Genomic DNA, 23,771 nt, shown 5'->3' on the forward strand with positions numbered 1-23,771 from the left:
GTGTATACAAAATTAATTCCATACTCATGGAGAAAAATTTGCGTTATTCGAAAAGGGGCCATAGTACCTCCCGTACAAATTTACTTTTTATACTGCATATCTCTAGAGGTGTTCATGGTAGAGTACTGGGACTTGGTACTGGGGTAGGTAAAACCAATTCATGGAAGAAGATTAAGGTTATAAGAAAAAGGGGCGTGGCACTTCCTGTAAAAATTGACTTTTTCTTGCCACATATCCCTGGAAATGTTTGTGGAAGAATACTAGAACTTGGTATGGAGTTGTGTATACAAAATGTATCAATGGCTCATGGAAAAATGTGAGTTATTAAAAAGGAGTCAAGTCGCCTCCCATACATACTAAAAATTTCTTAATACATATCTCTGGAAGGATAGAAAACTTTGGAAATATTTTAAATTTGTTATGGAGATTTATTTATAAGTGCCGTACCGACAGAAAAAATTTAATTGAATGGAAAAGGGAGAGCCGGGTTTGGCCTTATAATCTAAAGCTCTCATGGTGCACACCTACCTCTTGAGGCATTTGCTACAGTAATGAGAAGTGGTTACTAAATTTGAGTTGGAAATATTAGAACCCGCCGTGACACCTCCAAGAAGGTTACACGTTCACGCGTCGTATCCCTGGAATCATTTTAAGCAGGGACATAACAGTTATAAGTTTTATGGCAAAAACGTTGCTCCATAACAGTTATTAGATGAGAAATATTTTTTATTTCGTCGATAAGAGTTATAACCCAACTGGCTATTGCTGGATAAGAGTTATTTTACAACGTTTATTTTTTACGTTGTCTGATAAGCGTTGTAAGATTAGGATATTGATGAAGAATAAGATAAAGACGATGAAATAAAAGTGAGAGAGTGAAATAACTATTATCAGATAACGTAAAAATATTCGTCAGGCAATAACTGTTGTCAAGCAACGTAAAAAATAAACGTTGGGCAATAACCGTTATCGAGCAACGCAAAAAATATACGTTGGGAAATAACTCTTATCAGCAACGGAAAAAATATTTCTCATCTATTAGCTGTTACGAAACAACGTTTTCGTTAAATTTCAGAATTCAGGCAACGTTTTCAATTTGTAAATTCAAGATAACAGTTATTTTTGGTCTCTGATTTTAAGGTAAACTTAGAGGGATTGATATCTTTCGTATGCCTAGCGCGCAGACGAGATTTTATAATTTCATAGTTTTAAACGGCCTAAATATCTTAACTAGCTTAAAAAATAGCGAGCTATAACAAAATGGTCACAAAAATAAAATATAACATCATTAAATTATTTTTAATATTTGTATAAAAACATGGGCTGAAACCCACGGGTATAAGCTAGTATTTTATAATTTTGAAAGTATATTTATACCTATGCCGCCCTGTGCCAGGTCTCCGAGAGCACATAGTGTACATCCAGGGCTTATAATAACTAATTTCATCAGACTTTTATGAACCAATGTTTCTAAAATGCTAAATAGTCTCTTAAATATATTTTACATTGTTACTTTTCTTTTCGCGATGGTTTTGTAAACGAAAATTGCAAGAAGGTGCTTTAGACATGAAGAAAAACTTTATTAAATATTAGCACAGTTTGATTATTATACATAATAGTTAATAAACATGCATAAATCCGCGTACACTAGGCTATTTTATGTGATGAATAAATTCATAACTCAGGTATTTTCTTTAATGCGACCAAATGATGGTTTTCTTCTTAATATGTCTGCTCATGATCAGACTTTTTTTTATTTTTTTCTACGATCGTAACACGGTTATACGTCTTTCGTTTCCGGTATAAATAGGGGTTATTTCATTTGTATATGACAACAGTGCATCCAAGTCGGACATCTCCTTTCTACAAATTCGATAATGAAAAATTGGGAGTGGATTGCCAGTATTAAAGTAGATTTTGTATTATACTCACTGCCAGTCGGAACCATGATCTCTTAGCATTGTAAACCCGTCTCCTCCCTCTGCAAGGAAATCCGGCGCTACGATACGATAAATTTTCGTTGAATCGAAGTCCTCGAAGACAGGAATTTCACATTCGGCACAGCGTACTTTTATATCGACTACTCGTTCACCTGCTGTGTTGGCAAAGTTATAGGTTATTTTTAGGCCTGCAACTTGAACAAATATATAGGAGCTAGTGACTCCATTTTCCAAGTCAATCGGGCTAACACTGTATTCCAAAGCTTCTAATAGTTTATGGCCAGGAAGATTAAATGCGGCGAGTTTGTTTTCAAACGGCGACATTGCCACTATATGAGCATAAGTGAGGTCTACAAAACAAGTTGCAATTAAAATTGGAGCAGTATACAAATCGCATTCTTTTATTTAAAGTGTTTGCTACTCACTGCCTCTGTAAAGTGGAACACGCAAAGCCCCTGTATTCACAATGCCAATGGAAACATTTGTCCAGGGCTGCTCTGAGAACGGGGTTAATCCAGCAAACTATATGTGATTAAAGACAAATAAAGTATTTTTTATATTTAAATAGGTATTCGAAATTGTAATATTTACTTACAGCGTGTATCATGGCATCACAAAAGAAATTTCCCAAGTTGCACTCACCGTTACTGCATGATGACTTTCTCAATTCAACTTTCGTCTCGCCCTGAACAACAGAGCCCACTTTATCGATCTCTTCTTTAATTGGCTGGAGAGCTGCGACAGTTTCTGAGTCTGAAGGGTATACATCAACGAATCAGAGAATGAGAATATAATAATTTCTTTTTGGTTGTTTGTGTTTCCGACAGGGTAGGAGTATGATGTATTGTGGAACGATTTTCCGCATCCCTTGTCAATTTTGGTTTGGAGACAAAACGGTTTCGGCGTTGTGCCATCTTCACGACGAAAAATGACACTGAAGATGGCACAACGCCGAAACCGGTTTGTCTCCAAACCGAATTTGACAAGGGATGACGGAAAATCGTTGCACAATATATAATATAATAATTCGTTTATAACATAAATACATAAATATGTACATAAGGCGGCCGCCCCAAAAACCAAAGTTTTTTTTTCTAACGCATACCCCCTCATTTTATTGGGTTTGTCTTAAAAACTATCCAAGTAAATTTGTATGCAATTCGGACCATGGCAACCCATGCCGGCTTGCAGTAAAGGTTATCAAAATCATCTTTGTGCAGTTCGCGTGTTTTGTTAACTTACTCATTTTACTTCAATATAACGCGGTATTACTATACTCAGTATTACGGTATAATATTTAGTAAATCTGCGTTTTAGTCAGGTAGTCAGGATTTTTCCCAAAGGACTATAAATTATAATATATTTCCAAAATTTTGCCCAAAAATGGATATATGGGCATCAATTAAAAGAAAAATTCAAGGCAAGATTAACTATGACCTTTTGGAACATGTTAAAAATGTCCTTTAAAAATATTATCCTTCAAGATTTTTAACTTTTAATTATTTTTGAAGAATCTTGGTTTAATTTAAGTCCTATAATTATTGAAGGATAAGCATTGCAAAGGATATTTTCTTTTCTTTAATTTTTTCGATTTCTTTGGGAGAAATCCTGCCATCCTATTAGAAATTTAAAGATGCAGACTTACTATAAATGCATTCAAATATGGGAAACATATCGAATTTTTCGCATTTCCAAAGTTTTCATGGACGATTATTCAAGTTATTAACTAAAACTTCAACTAAAAGTCGATACGGTTTATCGTTATCCTATGGCCAAAAAACTTCATATATGTATATGGTATTTAGGATAAAAAGCACCAATACGGAAGGTATGCATATCTATCAAAATTTGCAAACAAATTTTTTTCCATATATTCTTCGGACAGTCTAATGTACATATCTACATATAAATAATAAAAAGGGGCATGGTGAAATTATGAGAAAAGAGGTAGGGGTTTTAGTAGAAGATTAGTTGTTAAATGTCATCCGCATTAATCGGTTGCAGCTTAAAAGTTTGTATGTATATTTGTGTTTATTTTAGAAGGTTGAGTTTAGATGGAAAAATCAGGAGCTTCCATACCAAAATTAAATTTTTTAACATGTATTAAAATGGCTTCCTATGAGCAGCTGACAAAAATTATTTTTCAAATTTTCTAATAATAAAAATATTTTGGCTCTTACAATTTTTATAAGTGTTTGGCCAATCGTATCCTCCAATTGTGTGTGTGTCTTGATGTTGTTACAAAAATGCAGGAGCCTAGGAACCTACAGCTTTACGCCGCCTCCGAACAGTAAATAGATTTTATGATTTCATGGCAGAAATATACTTGGAGTTTTGCTATTGCCTGCCGAGGGGCCACCGCTGTTCGAAATAAGTTTTCTAATTTAGATGTTACCCAGACAACGGATCGAACCCAGGCCCTACGAAGTTGTAGTACGCACTTCTAATCACGCAGCCACATTCTTTATAATTTTTGAAAATAATTCTAAATTGTCAAAATTTATTTGCAGTTGAACCTTTTTTTTTCGTAAAAGAAGCAATAGAAAAGAAGCTTTTGGAACGTTCGCTTAATTCTGGAGCACAAATGCTGTTTTGGGCCTTGGAAAGGATGAACCGATGCTTCTGAAATCATAAAAATTTATGAAGAAAGAAAGTCGCACCAATTTTTTCTTTTAATTTCAATATTATTTAAATTTACAACAAAAAGCCCAAAAATCAGAGTTCCAAACCTTGTGGAAAATTAAAGAAAGTTCTGCGAAATTTCATTCAAATATTACACTTTTTATTTCCGTTCCCTAGGAAAAAGTTGAGTATGCAGATTTTTAGCCCCTTCAATTTTGATATAATAAAGTGCAAGTATGAGGAAACTAGGACTTACCATTGATTTTTGGAAAATTTTTTTGTTGAAGGTTTGGCACATTTTTTCCATATAAAAAATTATCAAACATTATTTTATATGGAGAAAATGAGCGACACCTTCAACAAACAAACAAATTGCTAAACATCAATGTTAAGTCCAGTGTTGCCAGAGAAAAATTTCGTTCGGAGCTAAAACGGTCGAAAAACGAGCTAAAAAGAGCTAAATAATACTATTGGTAGCTAAAATGAAGAGCTACATATTTTTGTTAAGGTTGAGCATTTATTGACGTAAGGTTGCTTTTATATTTTCGGCAATTTTAATAAAAACAACGAATTTTATGGGTTTAAGTCCAAAAAAATCTTTTAAAACCAAAATAAGGTGCATATATTTCGAATTCGTTGCTATGGCAGTGCTATAACAGTGAACTAAAAATACCTTAGAAACTGTTAAAGTCTGTAATTTCAGATATTTGAATTGAATAATTTTTTCGCAAAATTTTTCTGGAAAGTTTTACTTCCAGCTCTCCTTAAAAGTAAAATTAGTGAGGTAAAACAAAATCCGCGCTATCAGATAAAGGATTTTCTTTTAATTAATTTTTGAATTCTTTAACCTAGATCCAAGAGTTTATGGTGGATACATTGCATCTCGAAATTTTCCATTTTATCAACGCTTAAGTTTTGGCTTATATATACCAAATACAACTAAAACTTTCTGGAGCTAAAAAAGTGCTAGATAAATTTGAAAAGAGCTAAAAAAAGAGCCAGGAGCTAGAACCTAATTTTTGGAGCTAAATAGTAAAATAAAGAGCTAAATCTAGCTCCAAAAGCACCAAAATGGCAACACTGGTTAAGTCCTAGCTATCTCAAACTTGCACTTTCTTGTACTATGGGCTAAAAAACTGCGTACTCCACTTTTTTCTAAAGAGTATAAATAAAAAGTGCAATATTTGGATGAAAATTTGCAGAATTTTCTTTACTTTGCATAAGGTTTGGAACTCTGATTTTTGGGGTTTTTGTTGTAGAATTAACCGCATTTTTATAAAAAATTAGCGAAAAATAAAATATTTAACAAATAGTTTCCGGTATTGTAAAAAATTCGCTGTACCTAAACTTTATTGACTGACTGTAAAGCTTTCTGTTGATGATAATTGAAAATAGAGAGGAGTTATAGCGAAATATCTCATTGTACGATTTTCCGCTTCCGACAAATTCTAAAAATACAACCGCTACCAAATTTCAGTCGGATATCTCGAAAACTGCGATCGAACAGACAGACGGACATGGCTAATCGACTCGACGTTTTTTAATATCCCAACGGTTTTTAGCCTCCATTCCCGCCTATCCGCACGAGGAGCGCAGTCCGCATGACGTACGGAACCAGTATTTTCAATTTTTGCGCCGAGTCACGATAGGCAGGAGTTTGTTAAGTGTCGAGATCTAAAACTGTTCAGCTACAGAACTAAATTCATCAGCCGATTTTATGTCTTTATTTTAATGATTCATTTATTGAGAGAGGACAGTAACGATTTCTTAATGCTGAAAAGCGGATCTGATATATCAAACGTGCTGGAATGAGGGTTAAAATCCTGGCATAAGCAACGGAGTGGGTCGTGCAATTCAAAATTAGCTTTACGAGCTTTCAGAAATAGGGGGCAAAAGTGTCTTGATACCCGGGAGGGAATATTAAGGCTAACTTCGCCAAGAAGAAGCGGACTTGAAATTGAGCGTGTTGGTAATTTAACTATAACAATTGTACCAAGTATTTGCCTGCGGCTGGAAAGGGTAGGAAGATTAATAAGTTTTAATCGGCTCGTATAAGGTGGAAGGTTAAATTGAGAATCCCAACGGAAATTTCTTAAAGCAAAAAGTAGGAATTGTTTTTGAATTGATTCTATCTTGTCTGAGTAAATTTGATACCTTGGATTCCAAACCACCGAACCGTATTCCAGAATTGGCCTAACTAATGTTGTAAACAGGGTTTTAGTGATATAAGGGTCACAAAATTCTTTTGACCATCGTTTCACAAATGCAAGTACACCTTTAGCCTTGTTGACTGTCACATTAATATGAAGATTAAAATTAAGCTTAGGATCCATTGTGATACCAAGGTCCACAAAATTGTATACCTGTTCCAGGTTATGGTTACCTATTGTATAAGAAGTGGGATGAACAGCTCTTCGCGAGAAGCTCATTACTTTACATTTCTTAAGATTTAGAGGCATAAGATTTACTTGACACCAGTAAGCCATGCTGTCTAAGTCTGATTGTAGCAAAGACCTTTCTTTAATTGAAACGTACGATTTATAAAGCTTTACATCATCTGCATACATTAAAATTTTGGAAAATTGTATATCTGTAGAAATATCGTTTATAAAAAGCAAGAACAGAACCGGGCCTAGGTGGCTACCTTGAGGGACTCCTGAAGTAACATCAATGACGTCAGAGATAGTATTTTTAAACATTACCCTTTGTGATCTATCATAGAGGTATGAAGAGATCCAACGTAGAAAATTAGGTGGAAGACCAAGAAGATCAAGTTTGTAGATGAGCAACGAGTGGCACACTTTGTCAAATGCTTTACTGAAGACTGTGTATATAACATCAACAGTTTTGTTTTCACTAAATGCTTTTGAGATATAGGATGTTAATTCAAGTAAATTTGTAGAAGTTGATTTGCCCTTGCAAAATCCATGTTGACTATATGAAATGCTAGAAGAGATAGAATGCGTCAACTGATTTGTTATAATTGCTTCAAATAATTTAGGAATTGCAGAAAGCTTAGCTATTCCCCGGTAGTTCTCCACTGAAGATCTGCTACCGCTTTTATGTAACGGGGTTATGAACGTTTCCTTCCATATAGTTGGAAAAACGCCTTCTTTAAGACATAAATTAAATAACGCTGTTAACGGCTCATAGAGATAATCAGAACAATTTATAAGAATACAAGTAGGGATCTAGTCAGGACCATAACTGAAGGACTGCTTTAAGGATTTCAGATAAACTACTACATCATCGGGAGATATTACTGGGATATTTATTGAGTTCATTGGACATAGTTTAAAAGGATAGTCAATGTTAGCATGTGAGTTAATGGAATAAATGGATTTAAAAAACTGAGCGAACACGTTAGAAATTGTTTGATTATCACTAGAGACGGTATTTTGATACTTCATGGCGAAAGGAAACCCACGTACATTTCGCTTGGAGTTTACGAAGTCATAAAATGATTTCGGGTTATATATTATACGCCGTTTGATTTTACACAACGGCGTATAACACTTTTTGTTTAATTCAAAAAACTAATGACGCAAAAGTGAATATTTTACTTAGTATGGGTGTAAACCGGTTTTTTTGTGTAATCTAAAATAACGCGACTTTGTGTTTTTCAAATTTCTCAGTTCCTTAGTGAACCATAACTGTGTTTGCTCTTCAGGAACATACATACGTTTAGGCACATGCTTTTCAAATAATTTATGTAAAAATAGTTCATTTAAAAAAGTTCGTTGTAAAAAAAAGATCATTTAAGCATACAAACATTTTCATGAAAGGTATAATAACAGTTTATTTTGGTTAGTTTGTAAGAGCATGGTGTCTTGTTATATTAGGACCATTCAATAACTTTTCCAGACAGTGTTGCCGAGTTGACGATTTCATCGTCATTTTGGCGTTTTTTGAACTTAATGACGTTTTGGCGATTTTTCCCCGTAATGACGATAAATGACATATGTATGTAAAAAATTTGTTACAGGAAAACGTAATCCAATATACAACAATGCATTTATCTAGTCTTGTTCTACAACCGTGCTTTTAGTTATATTAAATTTGTTCTAGAATTATAACCAATTCGTTAATTTGCACTGCTGACACTGATTTGAAAGAGATAGAAAAGTAGGAGAGTTCAGTCAAAATTATCTATCAGATCATAAATGCTAATGTTATACTAAGGGCCGTTCTCTCAAGTAACCGGAAGCTTTAAAGCTCACTTTATATTTAATGGTTCCATTAAAATTTATGATTGTGCCTAAAGTAAAGCATTTTATTATCGGTTTTAAATTGGTTTACAACCAAGAAACATACATACGTCAGAAACCGATGATAGAAATGCTTAACTTTAGACATAGCTTTATTTTTAATTACCGAACACCGAGTACCAAGCTCGGTGTGAACACCCCTGCTTTAAAACTGGATACAAATCTTCAAAGACTTAAAACCAGTGGAGTTCAACTATTTAAAGCCAGTTGTATTTTAGATTGTAGTTTTAAATTGTCGTTAACAATTGCAGATCCACTCTTATTAACCCATATGCATTGTGGGTTCCACGTAGTTTTGTAATGTGTGGTCATATTTATAGGGCTGTCTGCATAACATAAAAACTAAGCAATTGCGTTTTCTTAAGTCCAACGGATAATCACTGTTGCCCACAAGTGCTACTTTGGACTGAGTAGGCAATTGAGGAGTAAAGTCCTGTCTACAAAGATCATACTCTATAAGTCACTCATCATGCTTGTGCTGGTGTATGGCGCGGAGGCATGGACAATGAAAGCATCTGATGAAGCGACTCTTGGAGTTTTCGAGAGAAAGATTCTGCGAAAGATTTACGGACCTTTACGCGTTGGCGATGGTGAATATCGCAGACGATTTAACGATGAGCTTTACAGCTTTACGCTGGCTTAGCCATTTCGTTCGAATGGACAGAAACGCTTTTGCTCTGAAAGTATTCAACGCGGGCCGCGATGCTAGTAGCAGAGGAAGAGGAAGGCCTCCTCTACGTTGGAAAGATCAGAAGGACTTGGCTTCACTTGGCACTTCCAATTGGGGTCAGTTGGTGCAGAAGAGAAATGACTGGCGTGATGTTTTGGACTCGGCCAAAATCGCTTAGGCGGTTACAGCGCCAATAAAGAAGAAGTATGCATAAAACCTAAGGAAATGCTTTTTCTTAAAATTTCAGACCTTTTACTCAATTTGTTAAAATAAATTTAAGTTAAAAGTATGCAATTTTAAGAAAACGCAATTGCTTAGATTTTATGGTATGCATACGACTCATTATATTTATGTAATTCCTTTGTATTTTTTATTTTGTTAAAAAAATACAACAAACAGAAATTTCACGATTTTTTGGCCGAAACGACGATTTTTAGGGTAAAGTGACGATTTTCCAGCGAAAGCTTTCGACAACACTGTTTCCAGTAAGTACGTACAGCGAGAGTAACTGCCATACCTAAACAAAAGCGTCAACGCTACGTCACATGCAGAAATAATACCAACAACAAGCTTAGGTTTATTTGTGTTTAACACGAAAATTATAGTTTCGCCGGTTTCTTCAGCCAACTTCACTACCTAACGCCCTGTCAAAATCCGATTTTCCAACAGCTCAGCATCGACGCAGCGTTGTTTCGGTATGCTTCATACAAATTGTATGGGCATGAGAAATTTTTGGCAGCCAGACAACGCTGACGCTTTTGTTTAGAGGAAGAGAAAATTATCAGGAAAAGTTATTGAACACACAACTAGGAAAATTTTCAACCTACGCCATTTTGAAAACCTTCTGTTGTTTAAGTTTTGGTGCGCAATTTTCTCTTTGGTTAGCAAGGAACATTGAGCAGGTACTAGGGATGTTAATTTTTTCGATTTTTGCGATCCCGAAAATTTCGGGACATCGTTCATACAATTCCGGGATCCCGGGATTTAGATATTCATTATTTTCCAACAACGTAACATGAAAAAATTGCATCAATATGATTTGAGAAGCTGTCCTACCATATAATAAATAACAAACAAATGGGTTTGAAATCTAATTTATTATTTAAGTTGTAAAATATTTCATTACCAACAAAAAAAGACATTAATTAAATTTATACACACTTAACAATACTTTAGCGTGTACATATCTTATGAAGTAACTTAAGGCATGTCGAAAAAAGCTCGATGCAAAAAGAGCTCAAGTCTACATAAATACATGTGTATTGTGTGGCTGAAAGAAGTTCATAATACTAGTGGTTTTCTTTATTTAATACTTAATATTTTTTAAAAAAGTCTACCTCATTTTATATATAATTAACTGCATTTAAATGCGCATTTCCAAATTTGTACAAAAATTATAAAAAAGCAAACAAATTTTTAACTTTTTACTCAGCATTTTTAGAAAAACGCAGTTTTATAGCCCACTGAATTAAAGTAGGATAAAATTAAGTTTACAAAATACCGTTGATTTTTGGGAATTTTTTAAACAATGCTGGGCATTTTCTTCCATATAAACAAAATGTCGAACATACTTTTTATGGAAGAAAATGCGTGACACTGTCAGCAAAAAAATTATAAAAAATCAACGTTACTTTTAGTCACTTGAAACTTGCACTTTATCCTCCTGTAATTTAATGGGCTATACTTAAAAAGATTGAACACTTTGAAACAAAAAAATTTCAAAACACACCAAGCAATGAATATACTCATGACACTATGGGCCAAATGTAGTAAAACTGCGTTTTTAGTTTTAGAATTTTTTTATTAGGACTTTATAATTTCAAAGATATGATAGATTCTAAAAAAATTATTTTAAAAATTCAGCGCAACGTAGAATAAAAATGCGTACCAAATGAAAGAGAAAATTCTGTAGGATTTAAAAAAATTAAAATTCTTTTGGGTTCTCAAGGACGAACAGGTATTGAAATGCCCTTTAATTAATTTTAATTTTTTAAGCCAATAAAGTTAGGAGTATATTCGGGGACGTTGTCGAGTTTATATCAGTCCTTAACATATATTTTTTTCAAAATAAATATTGTAAAATTTCAAGGATATTGAAGGATACAATTTTTAAGGACACAATACCTTATGCACAAAAAAATGTAGTCTGTTCTTTCTCTACAGAATTTTCTCTTTAAGTTGATACCCATACTGGTTTCCTAAGTACATTGCACTAAATTTTTTTTTAACCATTTTCTGAATTACTCATATTATTCAATTTTCAAAGTCCTTTTAAAAAATCCTGACGTCAGAGAGAAAAGCTAAAAATGCAATTTTACTGCATATATTTGGCCCATGGCTTCGCAAATATATTCATTTTTTTTTTTGTCTAAAATTGCCTGTCGCACGGTGTTATGTGTATGTATAATTAGCTAGACATAGATAAAAAAAAAAAATATTAAATAGACAAAAGAAATATAGCGAAAACTGGTAAACATGAGGCATTCTATTATTGCCACCGTTGGATTCTTGGAAAATAATCACGGTATCCCTAGCAGGTACTCTGCAGCAAACGAAACTGTATCAGAACTTGCACTGAGCTAGCGTGAAAAGGGACGGTACTATTTCTTCATATATCCCATCTATCTATGCTTTCAACTGTCTTTTTAACGTGGCGATGTCCTACGAAGTGAAAATTGTCGCATTTTGCAGAACTTTTGAACTTGTTCTGAGCTGACTCTGGCTTAGAGGGTTCTTAGACAATTCATATAACAACAGTTCCTAGATAGATCAAAAAGATTCACCTCCGGGCTAGAACAAATGTGGTTAGTTTTTAGCTGGTTCTAAGAAGTATAGTATAGAGCTTTTTCTTTAAATACTGTAAATAAAAAAGCACGCATACAATTTGTAAATAAAAAATACTTCATTTTATTTTTAAATATATAGCTATTTGTTTTGCACTAGTTTACTTTTTGAGGTAAACTGTGCTTTAAAATTAGAAATATAAAGTGACGGCTATTCCATTATTTTCTAAAACCGTTGTTCTTAAAAATAATTTATATTTGTACGTATAATGGGTATTTCTGTGTCATCTATATTTAAGTCGTGTGTAAAAATGAGAAAAACGGTAATATATTGAATGCTTATTTGTGATAACACAGCGTTAAACTGTATTAAATGTAATACATAGACTCTCCGACATCGAATCAAGAATATATAGAATTTTGAATATTCAAAATGGTTTTCATGTTAAATATTATTTTTTAAGAATGGCTCATATTATAACATAATCATTTAAATTCACGTTTCTAACTGTGTCCGAAATTTAATAGAATTCTAGAAACTGTTATAAAAGCTTCAATACTTTAAATCAGAGTTTATAAGTATGCAGATCTATAGCCCATTAAATTTTAATATAATTAATCGCGTTCATTTTTTAAACCTCTCTTTACGCACGCTCTTGAAGGTATTCTCCTATTTAATTATTTTCGTCTCAGATGCAAGGTTACTCTTTACTACACTAAAATTGTATGGGCTTCAAAACTGAATTCTCGAAATATTTATAAAAAAAAACTCTGATTAAAAAGTTTGAAATTTGAAGACCGTTTTTAGAGTTCTATCAAGTTTTCAAAAACTTTAAGTAGTTTATGAAATTAGAGCCATGTTTAAACAAAAACTTAACGGAAAATATTTAAATTTAACAAGTAATTTTTAACAAAAAATAAAACCGACTTCAATTCTCATATAAAAATTTTAAATTATCGTTAATTTTTTCATGATCCAATGATCGGATTTAAAAATAAATTAGTATGGGACCACTTGAAAGTAACACATTCCCTTAAAAAAAAGATTTATACAAATCGGTTAACGTAGTCCAAAGTTATGCGGTAACATACATAAAAAACTATATTCCGACAAACTGATAACTCTCCTTTTTGTGAAGTCGGTTAAAAATATTGGAAATTAAAAAAAAATCACTGCATAACTACACATTTCGGGTGCTCAGTGATGGTCAGGGTGTCCAGATTGTTTAAAAAAAACGCAATTTCTGAAAAAAAAATCGCCAAAAATCGCAATTTTTTTAAATAAAATTCATGACATCGATTTAACAAATCTTTTATTTAAAAAATGAGATCTTGTTATAATATAGTTTTTAAAACCAAAAACAAATATAATACCTTCAGAAGGTAATAATAAATAACACAAATCACTTATATAACAGTGATGTACAAACAATTTTCTTTAAAAATACGCATACTTTTTAAAAATATTTGTTTCAACACATTTTTCAATAGGACTACGCAATTATTAAATTTATTATAAGTCATATTCATTGATTAATCACACATCCGCTTTTAAGAGCTCGGCGCTAAAAATTAAATAAAAACCTATAATGAATACAACTACAACACAAATAAATAAAGATAAACCAAAACAAAACAAGCATAAAATTTCGAGCAGCGGAGGATCGTCAGAGCCGGCATCCAAAGTTGTCTCTACCCCGGTTGGGGGTTCTGAGGAGGCGAAGGCATCCCCGGCTAAGGCCACGAGTGGGGCCTGCACGGCCAGTGCCGTAGGGAAGCCGGAGCTGGCTAGCGACAAAGCTTTGAGCAGCGGAGGGTCGTCGAAGTCGATACCCAAAGCTTTCTCTGTCCCGGGTGGAATTTCTGGCGCTGCACGGCCGGTGCCTCAGAGGGGTCGAATCCAGCTCCTTCTGGTACGATGAACAAAGGCGGCGGAATTCTGCCGGTAACGGGTAGTGCCTGTGCGAAATCGCACGGAGTATCTGGGGGTGGGGTGCGTGGCGGAACCGCCTACATGTCGCACGATGACAAGGTGGGGCCACCTCCAATGATGCTGAGGAGCACTCTAGCGGAAGCCAATCGAAGGAAAGCTAGCGTGATCTTGGGGTCCGATGCGAACTCGAGGCACTCAGTTTGGGGTAGCTCGGATACAAACTTGCGAGCTGAGTCATTTTTGAGTTTATTCTTAGTGAAAACTTACATATCTGTAACAGGGGGAATTTCCCTACGTTTATAACTGCTGCCAGGGAGGAGGTTCTTGACCTCACACTGGCCTCAACTTAGACAGCTCCTTTGATCTCGGATGGGAGGGTTCCGAGTGGACACTCTTTTTCGGATCATAGGTATATTCCATTCTCACTGGACGAAACGCGTCCTCCTAGCAAGCCCTTCAGGAACCTGAGGAGCACCAACCGGAATCTATATAACAGGAACCTTCGCGGAGTGCTCTCTGATGCGCCAGAACTAAATTCTGTGCAGTCGGTAGACTCGCTGGAGAAGCTTGTTGAAGTTTTCAGCTCTGCGTGTAGAGATGCTCCTGAAAGCGCATGCCCGCTGAGATTTCAGAAAGGCAGAGGTAAACCCCTTTGGTAGACTCTGGAGCTCTCTGAGTTAAGGGCGTCGAGCAGACGACTTTTCAATAGGGCCCGTAGGAGTAAGTTGTCTTCTGATTGGGAACTCTATAAGGCTGGACTAGGAATCTACAAGTGCGAGATAAGAAAGGCAAAAAAGGTCTCATGGAGGTCTTTCTGGCGAAAACGTTGAAAGGTGTCATGAATCATCCAGATTTAGGCGTATTCTCGCTAGGAGTCCTGCTCCGCTGGGTTACTTGAGGGATGAGGCAGGACATTGGACTATGAGTAGCGAGGAGTCGTTTAGCTTACTCCTGGATACTCACTTTCCTTCCAATCCCTCCCCTGAAGAAATCTCCTTAGGGGAAGTGCGTGGAGACTGCGCTGATTTTTCTGACCTCCTGGCGTGGGCGATTAACTCGTTCAAACCCTTCAAATCCCCAGGACCCGATGGCATCATACCTGCGCAGCTGCAAAAGGCGGCGGAGGTGTCATGCCGTTGGTTAGCCCCAATCTACGCGAGCTGCGTTAGATATGTTTACATTCTCAGGGGTTGGAAGTTCGTCAAGGTGGTGTTCATCCCGAAGGCCGGAAGGAGCTCTCATGTTGCCTCCAAGGACTTCAGGCCGATCAGTCTCTCATCGTTTCTGCTGAAAACGTTGGAGAAGCTGGTTGACATGCACATAAGGATCATGGTTCTTCGAGATCACCTATCTAGAGCTCAGCATGCTTACTGTAAAGGAAGGTCGGTAGATACTGCTCTGCATACAATTGTGAGGTGTATAGAGGAAGCCTTCACTCACAAGGTCTTTGCCGTAGGTGCCTTCCTCGATATCGAGGGGCTTTTAATAATGTCCTTCCGGATGCAATAGTTAGGTCGATGGATAAGCTTGGGGTTGAGGTCAGTCTCATTAGGCTTTGCTGCGTGACAGAACTGTCATGGCTGTCTGGGGCAGCGCCTGCTTGCCTCGTATGGTGAGCAGGAGCACCCCGCAGGGACGGTTTCTCTCACCCCTTCTCTGGGTCGTCGCATATTTGCATACATCGCTTTTTAAATGCTTTACTTGAAGCGCTTACCAAGGGCTTCTTTGGGAGCAGCAAGGGAGCGCTTCTTCCCAATGACACACAATGTTAAAATACAATGAAGTGTAAAAATAGGAAGGGAGCGCTTACTGCTGATTATGGAGCGCTCCAATGGAACTAATGGAGCGCTTCTGGCCCCGTTGGGAATAAAAAAGATTCAATTTAAATGTTACTTGTTGTCGTAGACGTTTTTTCAAATTTATGGCTTTCTATTATAAAATCACATAACGCTGTTTGCAAGTGGAGGACTCAAATACGGACATTATAAATACATAGATGGTAGTTATTGTTGCTTTCACATACTTTAGCCATTTATTCAATATTCATTCACATATGTATAAGACTTTAGGCAAGCAAAATTTGCCAACGACCATACCACGCTGAATACATCGGTTCTCAACCGATCACCGAAATTAAGCAGCGTCGGGCGCGGTTAGTACGTAGATGGGGGACCGCTTGGGAACACCTCGTGTTGTTGGCCTTCAAAAAAAATTTTTATTTTTTTTTTTTGGAACATTTTATTTAATACTTTTTTCCTTTTATTTTATTTTTTAATATTTTCAATTTCTGATTGAGAACATATCGCTCATTTACAGGCGGGGTTGGTGGAGGAGTCTTCTGTCGTGAGCTCTCCATCAGCACTAAGTTCAGGCTCCCGGACTTCTGCAGTGTATTCCAGGCGGAAGTAGCTGCTATCAAGGAGGCGGTGGATTCACTGCTAAGGAGCGTTATAACAGTCAGGGAAGTGAGCGTATATTCTGATAAACAAGCGGCTATCAGGGCCTTGAGTTCGTTAGAGATGCGCTCTAACTTGGTTAAGGAATGTCTGCTCTCTCTTTCAGCCGCGTCGGATTATTTCTGCATCGGGCTTATTTGGGTTCCGGGTCACAGCGAAACATTATCACCGGATAAAGAGCGGCTGGGGGTGCCATTGATCACTTGCGGCACACTCTTGGATAGATGGGCCTCATGTCAGCTCAGCGAACGCTGGGCGAATACCATGACATGCGCGATCGTAAGGTCCTTTTGGCCGAGGGTGGACCGGGGGCGGTCGAGGGCACTCCTCACACTCACAAAGCCACAGCTCTCACTTCTGGTGGGGGTTTTAATGGGTCACTGTCCTATCGGTATTCACGCAGTAAGGCTGAACATTCTACCGGACCCCTTATATCGCAGTTGCCTGGAAGAGGACGAGGTAGAATCACCTCAACACTACTTTCTTAGGTGCCCAGCGTTTGCAAGGCTAAGGTTGAAGTTCTTTGGCTCTTACTTTCTAAATAGCCCCGAGGAGCTCTGGAGCATTGAGATCAGCCTTATTAGTAAATACATAATCGGCTCGGAGCGTTTTAGCGATAAAGTTTCGGGGGCCGTTCCAAATTGTGGTATCACAAAGGACAATCTTATATTGTCTAAGTGAGCTCCGGTTACACGGGGCTGCCACCTTACCTAACCTAACCTATAATAAGGCGAGATCAGTTATTCCACAATTTCTTTAAAATCACCTATTTATTGTGTTTGAATAATTTACATTTATGTCTGTTGTTGTCATATATTGAGCTATTCAACCTTGATAACATACTGATTCCAGGGAACGGATTTTATGGAAATTTCCCTTTTTTTTGCCTTTTTTAAGATATTTGCCTTTTTTGCCTTTTCTAACTTTAAAAAAGTGATTATAGCATTTACAATTTTTTTTTTTAAGATTAAAAAATATACGCATGCCCATGCGGCTTATAGAAGCGCAGGGACCTCTTGTCAAATTGGTGTTGAAAAAATTCAAAGCCGTTTTCTCAGCTAACGTAGGCTTGGAGACAATAAGGGGTGTGGATAAAATTGTAAAGGGCAAGGAAAACGCCCATATTCCTGATAATATGAACGTTTCAAACGTTCCATATTTAAATTGGGCTCCACTTGTATCAACTTACGTCGAGCTCACATTTAATACATTCAAGGTTTTTCTTCGCGAAAATCGAATGAAAATGTTGCCAGAAAACTTCAAAATGCATCTTGTGGTTCAATGTTACTACAACTATACAGATTAAAGTTTTATGAGTTAGAAACTCGAAAGGATAAAATAGTCAAAGATTCAAAAGTACAAATTTTTCATATAATGAAACTAGTTCATAGTTTTTCTCTTTTTACTTGTAATATAAACATTTCTAAAATAAATATATTTTTTGACTGTTCTTCGTATTTTCTGTCTTTTTTAGTGCCTTATTTTGCCTTTTTTTGCAATACTTGCCTTTGCCTTTTCCTGCCTTTTTCGCTATTTTCTTTTGCCTTTTTTTGCCTTCTTTGCAATACCTAGTGCCTTTTCCTGCCTTTTTCGCTATTTTCTTTTGCCTTTTTTTGCCTTCTTTGCAATACCTAGTGCCTTTTCCTGCCTTTTTTGCTATTTTATTTTGCCTTTTCCGGCCTATTTCGTTATTTTATTTTGCCTTTTTTATAGGTTTTTAGGTCCTAAAAATCCGTTCCCTGGATATTGGAAACGTTTTGGAGCAAAAACTTTTAGCCTTCATATAACACTTTATTCGAACTATTAAATTAACGCTTTCCAAACTCATCCTATTTCGAATCTTAGTTTTCGTTGAATTCAGTACGGAAAAAACGCGCTCAACAAAGCATGTGAGTGCGGCAAGAATAATAATATGAATTTACTTATATTTCCAAACATTTTATTACCGGTTGCAGTTATTCCATGGAAAGTTAAAATATTTAAATATTCTGCTTCCGCTGCTTTTTTTCCTTCAATAATAATTAACCCGAAAAGTTTGTATATTCGCTCTCCGAGGAAGGACAATGTTAAAATTGAATTCCTTAGCGATATCGGTAACTTTTGAAAATATATCAGAAAAATGTGTGTCAGCATTTTCTCTATAATTTCGTAGAATATTCAGTGCCATTGCCTGCTTCGCTAGCACGATTGAAGTAAAACGCTTTTAATTTTTAATTTTTTAATTTAACTTTTTAATTTTTATTATATTTTTCAAGTCCTTAATATTTTTATGCGCATACAAATGTCTGGTTACACAGTTGAAAGTGAAATTTCATACATACGTGCTCCGCGGAAATAGACAAAAAGTAGTAACAGAAAGCTCGATTTGACATACATACATACAGCGCAATTCTGAATACTCCCAGAAAGTTTGTTCTTCGGGAATTTGTTTCTCCCGAGAAAGCAATCCTCCAATAATTAACTCCCAGGAAGTAGCATTTTCCCCGAAAATTTTGGAAGGAGAAAATTCAAACTTCGCAAGAGCTGTATATGTATTTCGTGCTTTTGCACTCAGGAAATAAACAGCTAAATTTTTAGTTTCTTTTCTAAGCCACTAAGATTAAACAAAGCTTTTTTAAGAAGGAAAATATACCCCTACGTTTTTATTTTGAAATCAAAAAATATTTACAGGTCGCTCAAAGTACCCAAAGCTTTCCATGTATTTTATTTAAAAAAAAAAATGCATTTTTCGTAGAAATGGTATAGAACTTTTGAAAATCAACATTTTTCGATCAGGAAACTCTGTTTCTCTTCAAGAGATTTCCAATAATAATAACCTGTTATGTATTTAACCATTTTTTATAGTAACTATATTTTATAGGTCCACCGAAAGCCCCAGAAAATGCATTGGGGGACAAGTAAAAAATCTTTAGTACTAAAAAATGGTTAAATAAACAATTGGGTATTATTATTGTAGGTCTCCTGAAGAGAACCAGAGTTTTCCAATCGAAAAATATAGATTTTTAAGAATTCTAAAGCATTTCAACGAAAAGTTGTTTTTCCCCCATATAAAATACATGGAAAACTTTGACGGTTCGAGCGACCTCTAAATATTTTTTGATTTCAAATTTGAAAAAATAGGTGAATATTTTTTCGTTATAGGACAATCCCAGGGGGTGATAGTATTCAAATTCGGATTTACTTTTTTTTGACCACCCTAATGTACATGTCTTTATAATAGGTGCATTCTTTTGCAAGCGAGCTACAAAAAAACACTCGCTTAAATGACGGAATACACTCAAAGCAACAACACAAACTCGGCTATTTATCCGAGTTCAGCCAGGTCGGTTGAAAAATACGCGACCTTAAGAATAGTGCTGTTAAGTGAAAAAACTGCTCTATTGTGAATTGTTAATGGGAAAGTAGAGGGAAATTCTTGTTTCCTTATATACGTGACTTATATTTTAAATAAGTATATATATTACGCAAATACCTCGATTAATTACTCATTTAAATTGGTTTTTGTATCGAAATCCCGTTAAACTAGTCCATGTGTCTTGACAGCTACCAACAGGGTTGCTTAAGTAGCTAAAATGAAATCTTACCCGAGTTGAGCGTTCTTTTGTCGCTCGCTTACAACAAAATGCACCTAATATTTTTAAATATTCTTTCGTCATATTTTACAGTAAGTTTTATATACAAAATAAGTTGGTTCGCGAAACTTGTAGAAAAAATTTTCGGATCGCCATCGCAACTTACCAACGTGTCTTATGAATGTCGACAAGTTGCAATGATGAAAATTGTTATGTATAAATGATTATGTATAAATGATTTGCGAAATTGTTTTGAATTCACTAACTCTTTGATGTTCGCATTTGACGTTTAGCTTTTTTCTGTTGTACGTAATGTTTCATTTTGTCATAATCTTCAGCTCGATCGGAACGCATTTGCGTATATCTTAATAAAAATTAATGCGAAAAAGTCTAGTAATATCATCGTCCCTAACTACATATATTAGAAACAATTCTATGATATCACGAAGCTCCGAAAATAAAGACTTACTTGGGCTAGCGTTTGCAAAGCACATCAAAATTATTTTGGATGATTGGCTGTATAATAAAAAAATTTTATAATAATTTTCGCGGTGGGCAACATATTTGCCGGTCTTTAATTTCACAGAAGGCATTGGGCGTTTGTTTTGTAAATATTAAGATGTATAAAATTAAATTTTCTTTGTTGCTCAAATCGAAGAAAATGGTTCTTTCAATTTTGTAAATTATTATTTTTATGCAAAAAAAATGATTTTTGAGGATTAGGTATGGGAGCATGAAATGTCACAATCTGCTTAGTTGTCATCTAATTAATATGGCGCCCGAAAAGTGACAATGAAACTACCTTCTTTTTTGTGTCATGGTTTCTGCTGGAAAAATTTTTGCCAGCAGCCAATTGCCAGCAAGAAAAACAGCTGATCAAAGTCATCTGTTTTCAATTTATGAAAATATGGAAATTTATTTTCGATTTAGATCAAGGCGAATTTATATAAGGTGGTGTTATTTCATCAGCTGTGAGTAGCGTTTGATTGTCAAAATTTTGTATTTCGTTAGCGAGTGAGTGAAAACGTGAGAGTGTTTGTATTTTCTGTCGCCCTTTTTCATTCGGGGAAGAATAGCTGAAATCTGTCAATGGCCCGCTAAAAGCAAAAACAAAATACAAGTAATTGTTGTATTTGTTTAATCGATACCACCTTATATTATTCGCCTTGATTTAGATTTAGATTTATTATTATAATTTTTAAGTTTGAAATAACTTATTAGAACTGCAAATGTATCGGAAGAAAGCAAATACTTATTTACTCCTGTTTGATTAGCAAATTGCTTTAGGAAAACTTTTAATTTACATTCTTTTCATGTTTTCTGTTTTATGCTTTTGTATGTAAACAAAATTTCGATCAGCTGTACTAAAAACTTTGAAGTTTTTGCTGGTTTTGCGTTCTCGTACTTTTGCTAACATTTCTATCTTTGAGAGAGATCAGATAAAAATTCATTACAATTTTGCTGCTGCTGAGTTTTCTACTGGAAGAATACGCGAATACACCTTTTATCATTGTGAAACCTTTTTCCATACGAAACAAGCTATTGAATAGCAGATTTTGGAACGTTCGCTCAGCAGCACAAGCGCTGATTACTCGACCTTAAAACTGGGCCTCCTAAACACTTTGTTTACACTTATTTTTTAATACTGCGAATTCCTGCTAGTAAAATTTTTACTTGGATACATTTGCAGCTCTCTCGGGTTGTTACACTCTCGAGTTCGCTCTCTCTACAAATTTTTTGAGTTATTGAATGGATTTTCAGTAAAAACTTGCGAGTACTGGTAATAATTCGAAACAATTTTTTGATATTAAATTAAAACAATCATCGCTACCCCAGAGCTCGAAAAAGTAAAATTCACAACGGTGTCGTAAGTGTAAATTCATAATATGACTTTGATAGTACTTTGCGAACCCTCTTAATATATTTTTTAGGCGTTTATAGTATTCGACATACAACAATACGACACTTATGACCCCGTTATCAATACCCCAATAATAAAAATTAAAATCATTTTCATAGCCGTTTATTACCGTTTTTATAAATTTATATTATAAGAGCGTATTTTATAAAGATGAACAAAGACACGCCATGCTAGTAGAAATCAGCAGTAACTATTTTACGCCAATTTTACGCAAGCAAATTTTACTATTACAATTATCATAACTACTGTACGAGAACAAATCATTTCTGTTGACGTCACGCAAATAGCTGATTTTCTATCAAATTTGCCAAGGAAAATAGCGGTACTGCTGAAGGCGCGACCTCGCGAATATGCGGCGTGCACACTTGTCTGCATCGTTGGCGTAGTTCAATTGTGGTAGAAAATTCTTGAGTATACGAAGTACAATATTCCTATTGTGTAAATTCGAGTATTTTTTTAAATTTTCTTTACAAAATTTATCTTTGTTACCTACAGTAACAATAAAGACACCACCTTTTTACCAGTTACGGCTATTTTTCCGTTGTTTGTTTACTGTCTATTATTATTTTTTTTTGCACAAAACAGCTTACTATCTAACAAAAACAATATATGTAAGTCCAAACTTCAAACTTTGTAGAAATCCGTTGTTTTTGGTACTAACCCATTCACATTTTTAGTGAAGGTTTATTTTAATTTATTCTACCAAAATCTGTGAAAAACGCAGTTTCGAAAAAAAAGTGTTGGTTAAGGTCTTTGTGAATTAAGGTGACGATATGTATCTTGTTGTTTTTACTCTGGTGCTATTAAATACCTATTCGATATGTCATAATTTTAGGACACGCCCACTGAGTAATCTGTTGACAACAGCTTCGCTTCTAACCTAACCATCCTCGGAGAAAGATTTGACTACTCATCATGTTTCAATTGGCATCGTAAATATTTTAGCCTGACACATACATTGGGAATTTTAAAGCAAGGAAAAAGAGTTAAATGATAAAAAATTTATTCATATTTGCATATTTATATTTATTTGTAAAGTTGGAATGTAAGCAATATATTTAGACATATGCATTTGTATGCGACAAGATAAACCGCCGTTTAGAGACCTATTACTGTTATACGCTTTTCTCTTCCTATATAGATAGGACTCATAATCCGGGTATATGACAACAAGGCATCGATGCTCCTCATTTCTTTCCTACAATTTTCACAATTAATATTTATTAATTAAAATGTATGTACATTAGGGTGGTCCTTAGATGTAGGAAACGAATTTTTACATCAAATTTCCCAAACCCCAACCCCTAGGTCGATGCTACTATAGTCGAAGATATCACATATAAATTTTGGCCCCGATTGGAGTCGGTTAAGGAGTGGCACAAAGGGGTCTAGGTTCAGATTACCTTATTTATTAAGACGTCTTAACCGTCTCCAATCAGGACGGAAATTTATGTGATATCTGTGACCGTGGTATTGCCGATTGAGGGACGAGACTGAAAAGAATCGTTCATTTGATATTTTAAGGACCACCCTAATGTACATATGTATATATATATGTATATAAATACGTATATATATATATATATATATATATATATATATATAT

At 35.2% G+C, this 23,771-nt stretch overlaps 1 protein-coding gene across 3 annotated transcripts in view; it reads right to left on the reverse strand.

The window, feature by feature from the left end:
- Window positions 1–1,374: 1,374 nt before the first annotated feature.
- The window catches only part of LOC108363541 (apyrase), a 113,314-nt gene continuing 90,917 nt past the window's right edge, over window positions 1,375–23,771 (reverse strand). The window contains exons 6-9 of one of the 3 annotated variants that reach the window (XM_017616932.1): window positions 2,536–2,693; window positions 2,366–2,462; window positions 1,933–2,290; window positions 1,375–1,863 (exon numbers count right to left, since the gene is read on the reverse strand). In XM_017616932.1, the coding sequence (XP_017472421.1) occupies window positions 1,764–1,863; window positions 1,933–2,290; window positions 2,366–2,462; window positions 2,536–2,693 (713 nt within the window). In that variant the 3' untranslated portion in view covers window positions 1,375–1,763. Of the gene's footprint in view, window positions 1,864–1,932; window positions 2,291–2,365; window positions 2,463–2,535; window positions 2,694–23,160; window positions 23,364–23,771 lie in introns of those variants that run through there. The other 2 variants (XM_017616931.1, XM_017616933.1) reach the window with 2 other exon arrangements.

This window comes from Rhagoletis zephyria, unplaced genomic scaffold, assembly GCF_001687245.7.
Source record: "Rhagoletis zephyria isolate East Lansing unplaced genomic scaffold, Rhagoletis_zephyria_1.1 Rzeph_scaffold_01300, whole genome shotgun sequence".
Taxonomy (NCBI): Eukaryota; Metazoa; Arthropoda; class Insecta; order Diptera; family Tephritidae; genus Rhagoletis; species Rhagoletis zephyria.